The sequence below is a fragment of the Colobus angolensis genome, unplaced genomic scaffold (assembly GCF_000951035.1).
Source record: "Colobus angolensis palliatus isolate OR3802 unplaced genomic scaffold, Cang.pa_1.0 Scaffold70, whole genome shotgun sequence".
Lineage (NCBI taxonomy): Eukaryota > Metazoa > Chordata > Mammalia > Primates > Cercopithecidae > Colobus > Colobus angolensis.
The window spans coordinates 7,134,847-7,140,846 of NW_012120710.1; the positions used below are offsets into that span (position 1 = coordinate 7,134,847).

The 6,000-nt window shown below is 35.8% G+C and overlaps 1 protein-coding gene across 4 annotated transcripts in view; it reads left to right on the forward strand.

Annotated features, from left to right (window-relative positions):
* USO1 (USO1 vesicle transport factor) overlaps positions 1 to 6,000 on the forward strand; it is a 96,592-nt gene that overhangs the window by 79,342 nt on the left and 11,250 nt on the right. For all 4 annotated transcript variants that reach the window (XM_011927197.1, XM_011927196.1, XM_011927198.1 and 1 more), the window contains 4 exons: positions 3,264 to 3,374; positions 3,992 to 4,110; positions 4,267 to 4,448; positions 4,612 to 4,733. In XM_011927197.1, coding sequence (XP_011782587.1) covers positions 3,264 to 3,374; positions 3,992 to 4,110; positions 4,267 to 4,448; positions 4,612 to 4,733 — 534 coding nt within the window. The remainder of the gene's footprint in view (positions 1 to 3,263; positions 3,375 to 3,991; positions 4,111 to 4,266; positions 4,449 to 4,611; positions 4,734 to 6,000) is intronic.

The window sequence follows — 6,000 nt, forward strand, 5'->3', positions numbered from 1 at the left end:
TTTTCTCAAATCTCCTCAATGGTTCACACACTCTAGGGGCTCTGGAAAGAGGTGTGTACTTTTCCTTTTATTCATATCCTCTGCCCATTTTATATTAATGTACTTAACCCTTGTCTTTAATATGAGTTACAGATTTTTTTTTCTGGTATGTCATTTGTCTTTTGACCTTGATGTTTTGTTTTGGATTTTTTTTTCTCAGACTTATATTTTATGGCTTCTGCATTTTAAGTCATACTTAGAAAAGGCCTCTCCATGTTCAGATTTTAAGGAATTTACTAGGCCAGGCATGGTAGCTCACACCTGTAATACTAGCACTTTGGAAGCTGAGGCGGGGGCATTGCCTGAGCTCTGGAGTTCAAGGCTGCAGTGAGATATGATTGCTGCACTCCAGTCTGATACACAGAGCGAGACTCGGTTCCCACTCCCCCGAGAAAAGACTTTAAGGAATTTATACTTCTCTTTTTATCTTATACTTTCTGGTTTCTTTTTTTGCATTTAATTCTTTGTTCTGTTTTTCTCAACGAACTTTATGAGATACAGCTCCACTGATCTTTTTCTAAATAGCTATCTAGTTGTCCCAAAATCTTTTAAATCTATTTGTAACTCACTGATGGTTATATGCTACCCTTTTCATATACTAAATTCTCATTTGTATATGGGCCCATTTTTCTGGATTTTTGTATTCTGTCTCTTGATTCCTGCTTGTTTGTGATCCATTATTCTCTCTCTTTTTTTTTTTTTTACAGTGTCCCTAGTTAATCTCACTTTCTTCATATGATCTTCAGAATCATGCTGTTTTTGTTCAAGAAGCAAAAAAAAACCTTTTTGTAATTTTTATTTGAATCATACTAATTTTATTCATTTGTTTATTTTTACTTACTTATTTAATTAATTTTTTTTTGGAGTCTAACTCTGTTGCCCAGACTGGAGTGCAGTGTTGTGATCTCGGCTCACTGCAACCTCCGCCTCCCAGGCTCAAGCGATTCTCCTGCCTCAGCCTCCCGAGTAGCTGGGACTACAGGTGCCTGCCACCTCTCCTGGCTAATTTTTGTATTTTTAGTAGAAACGGGGTTTCACCATGTTACTCAGGCTGGTCTCGAACTCCAGACCTCAGGTGATCCAACCCGCCTCAGCCTCCCAAACTGCTGGGATTACAGGCACATTAATTTTATAAATTAACTTAGAATTAATATCTTTGTGATGTTTAGTCTCCTATCTAAGAACATGATGGCTTTCTATATTGGTTTATGTCCACTTTTGTGCTCTTTAGGAGTGTTTTAAAATTTTCCTTGTTTACATTTTACACCATTTTGATTAGGTTCACTCCTGAGTACTTTATCTTTTTTTGTCTCTATAATAAATGAAATGTTTTATTCTGTCTTTTAACTGGTTATATTTGACTTTGCTCTTCTTATCCTTCAATTAGATCCCAAAAGCCATACTTTTAGAAGATTCTGATTTAAATCTTATTCTGTTTTTTTTAATTATACATCAGCCAGTGATTTGATAGTATGCTCTTATATATACAATGTGGGTATATTTGGTACCTGCAAATGGTTATTCTAAGTAATAATGAACTTATATATATAACCAGGTAGATGAACAAAACATTTGCATTTATAACTTGAGTAGTTGTAAGTTTTCTGTGGCACATGGTCGGTTGAGAATGACTGTTTTTTAACTTTCCAATTTACATGAATGACTTGAAGTTATATTATGGGCATGGTAATGACATAGAGGCAAGGAAACAGTAAAAATAATGCACCATGTAAAAATTAAATTTGTGTCAGTGCTTACATGGCAGATCATTTGAAGAGGTCCTGTTTGAACTTAATTCATTATTAAATATACCTAAAAATAGATTATAGAAGAGTCAAGATACTGGCATCAAGATTTGCAAAATTAGAATAGTCTAGGTGGTAGAAATTTTTCAAAACACAGTGATGGTTACTTTAAATTCATTCCTTGTCTAGATCTTTGAATTATATTTTGTACATTTTATGAGACTTTCCCCAAAGTGATGCATTACTATTCTGGTTTTCTTTTTTTTTTTTGAGACGGAGTTTTGCTCTTTTTGCCCAGGCTGGAGTGCCATGGTGCGATCTCGGCTCACCGCAACCTCCACCTCCTGGGTTCAAGCAATTCTCCTGCCTCAGCCTCCCGAGTAGCTGGGATTACAGGCATGTGCCACCATGCCTGGCTAATTTTGTATTTTTAGTAGAGACGGGGTTTCTCCATGTTGGTCAGGCTGGTCTTGAACTCCCGACCTCAGGTGATCTGCCTGCCTCGGCCTCCCAAAGTGCTGGGATTACAGGCATGTGCCACCATGCCTGGCTAATTTTGTATTTTTAGTAGAGACGGGGTTTCTCCATGTTGGTCAGGCTGGTCTTGAACTCCCGACCTCCGGGTGATCCACCCGCCTCGGCCTCCCAAAGTGCTAGGATTACAGGCGTGAGCCACCACGCCCGGCCACTATTCTGATTTTCATTATTTTATTTCAAACAAGTTTTTTTTTGAAGATACAGGTTATAGGAATATAAATATGGGCACTGTCAATATGATGAACTAAGATTATTCTACGTAGGAGATGTAAATGTGTTGTATTAAAATTTTGAAAACTAATTTTGCTGGATATGCTTATTTTCAGTATTAAGTATACTTGGCAGTAGTTAATGATTTGGGGCACTTGGCTAATTTAAATCTTCCTTTTATCTGGTGTGTGATCACTGAATTTGTAGTATGGTTTATTTATTGTTAGAAAATATATTCTCTCATGGAATTTGACTAAATGATTCAGGGGATTATTTTTTGTATTTTTCTTGATTTTTTTTTTTTTTGGAAAGAAGTAGAATTTTCCTTTTATCAGGCACTTGTTTTTAAACTTCTGACTGAAATATCATAGATTTGCTTGGCAAATTCATTGTAAAGTGTCTTGGGATTAATAGATATTTTAAAGCCTCCACACTATAATTTTTTTTCCTTAGCAGACAAGGTTTTTAAACTAATGATATTTTAAATAACCCAGTATATGCCTCTGAACATGGATCAATTCTAATTTCTGCACTCTGTTCATTTTAGGAAGTGCAGCCTGTGGTGCATACAAGAATTTATTCTCTTGTTTAGTTTTTTAAGACTGGATTTCTGGCTCATCTCTTATAAGATGTTAAAGTTCTTTTCATGCAAATGGAAGGGATCTTAGGGCAACTTTAAGTTTAAAAAATATAAAATGAATGGAAAGATTTCTACCAATTTATCTGTTGCAGGGAAGCAAAATACAAACAAGAGTTGGATTATTAATGTTGCTTTGTACCTGGCTAAGCAATTGTCCCATTGCAGTAACACATTTTCTTCACAATTCAGCCAATGTTCCATTTGTATCCTTTATGTTTTAGTAACGTACATGTATTTATATCTTTTTTAGTTTTTCTTCTCAATTAGAAGTAGCTCTATGCCCAAAATACTTGAATTCTCCACTATCTTATCTGTTTTGCAACTTTTTAAACTGTTAAGGTTGTAATGATGCCTAAGTTGTGTGTGTGTGGTTTGTTTTATGCTGGCTTGGAATACATATGGAATTTCTTTTTTTGTTTTCGAGACCAAGTCTTGCTCTGTCGCCTAGGCTGGAGTGCAGTGGCTCTCTCAGCTCACTGCAACCTCCACCTCCCAAGTTCAAACAATTCTCCTGCCTCACTCAGCCTCCTGAGTTAGCTGGGATTACAGGTATGCGCAACCACACCCAGCTAATTTTTGTATTTTTGGTAGAGACAGGGTTTCACCATGTTGGCCAGGCTGGTCTCAAACTCCTGACCTCAGGTGATCCACTTACCTTGGCCTCCCAAAGTGCTGGGATTATAGGCATGAGCCACCGCACCTAGCCTATATGTGGAATTTCTTATGGGAACTCTTATGTGAAGTATTAATGTATGTCAAATTCAAATTGCAAAATATACTAGATATTATCAATCCTTAGCCTCCTTAACAAAGATTTCAGCTTACAGGACAAATTGCAGAAAATCTTGGAGAAGAAGAGCAGTTGGTCCAAGGCTTATGTGCCCTTTTGTTGGGCATTTCAATTTATTTCAATGATAACTCACTTGAGAGCTACAAGAAGTAAGTAAGGCCTTGGAAGATGACTCTCTTAATGGCATCAATAGATAATGATGCTTTTTTTTTTTTTTTTTTTTGCCAAAGCATTATGTAGATCAAGCTTTTATGTTTGGTTTTGATTTTATTTTTTAAAGCATCTCAATATGTTTATCTCTGTAGAGAGAAACTAAAACAACTAATAGAGAAGAGGATTGGCAAAGAGAATTTCATAGAGAAACTAGGATTTATTAGCAAACATGAGTTATATTCCAGAGCATCTCAGAAACCCCAGCCAAACTTTCCCAGTCCAGAATACATGATATTTGATCATGAGTTTACGAAGCTGGTAAAAGAACTTGAAGGTAAGCTCTTGATCTGTAGCCCATTGAAGGACATTTGGCTTTCAGTAAGATTGAAAAGATTCTTACCTATCATGGAGTTAGGTTATATGTTTTTACTAAGTCTTAATAGTAAAATAGTATTTAAAACGTTTAAAACAAATTTTAAATAAGCTTTCTTTTATAGGTGTTATAACTAAGGCTATTTATAAGTCCAGTGAAGAAGATAAAAAAGAAGAAGAGGTGAAAAAAACATTAGAACAGCATGACAATATTGTGACTCACTACAAAAACATGATTCGAGAGCAAGTAAGTACTGATGAATTGTGTAGACCTTCTGATTAGCAATAGGCACTTTCTGCTTTCAGGAAGAATTTCTTTCTGGCATTTCAAATGAAAGAGGATATAGAAAGCAAAACTCATTATTTTTCGAAGCATCTGAGTATTCAACAGAGTGCTTAATATGTGCTAAGCACCATGCAGCTGATTTATTAGATAATGATGAGTGGATAAAGATGAAACTACATTTGCAGAATCATTAGTTGACATTTTCTTTCCAGGATACTAGTGAACTTTCATTACTTGCATTGTGTTGAGTACCCTAAACCTTTCATAACATTCCTTCAAAATGTTTTCTTGACTTTCACTCTCATTTAATTTCTTATGATATTTACCTTGATTGGAATTCTAGAAAGTGCTGAAAAATGAGGTTATTAATGTTGTTAAAATTCCAGTGTCTTAAAAAAATACAGTAGTGGCAGACCCTGTGGGACAGATTTATCCCCTTCCCTCTACTGCTGTCCACACCTGTCTACTAATTGTGCACAGTTTATGGCAGGTGTGCCATAAACTGTATAAAGGCATACATAGAACCCTTTAAATTGACAACTGTTTATATCTTATTTTCTTCCTCACAATCTACATTACTGAGATTAGTTTATTTTTTGTTTAGACAGAGTCTTGCTCTTGTCGCCCAAGCTGGAGTGCAGTGGTGCAATCTCAGCTCACTGCAACCTCCGCCTCCCAGGTTCAAGCAATTCTCTTGCCTCAGCCTCACAAGTAGCTGGGATTATAGGCATGTGCCACCATGCCGCCTAATTTTACATTTTTAGTAGAGATGAGGTTTCACCATCTTGGCTGGTGTTAATCTCCCAACCTCAGGAGATCGGCTTGCCTCAGCCTCCCAAAGTGCTGGGATTATGGGCGTGAGCCACCATGCCCAACCTACTGAGATTAAAATTTTAGAAGGAATGAAAATGTTGTGGTATATTTAGCATTCATTCTGAGCTTTTCAGTTTGAAAGTAAATCAATAAATTGTAATCTTAGAATGGTAAAATTTGAATCATCAAACTACCCATGGTTATTAGGATTTTTCGTCCAAAATTCAGGAAACAATTATATGGACTAAAATATTTATTGTAATGAAATTTGTCACTTTGAAAAATGGAAAGCAATGTTAAGTAGATGCAATACAATGTATATTTAGTGTTTTTGGCACTAAGGTTGCTTTCCATGTTTCTTTTCTTTCTTTTTTTTTTTTTTTTGTATAAGTATTCAATTGAGGACTATTCTTCC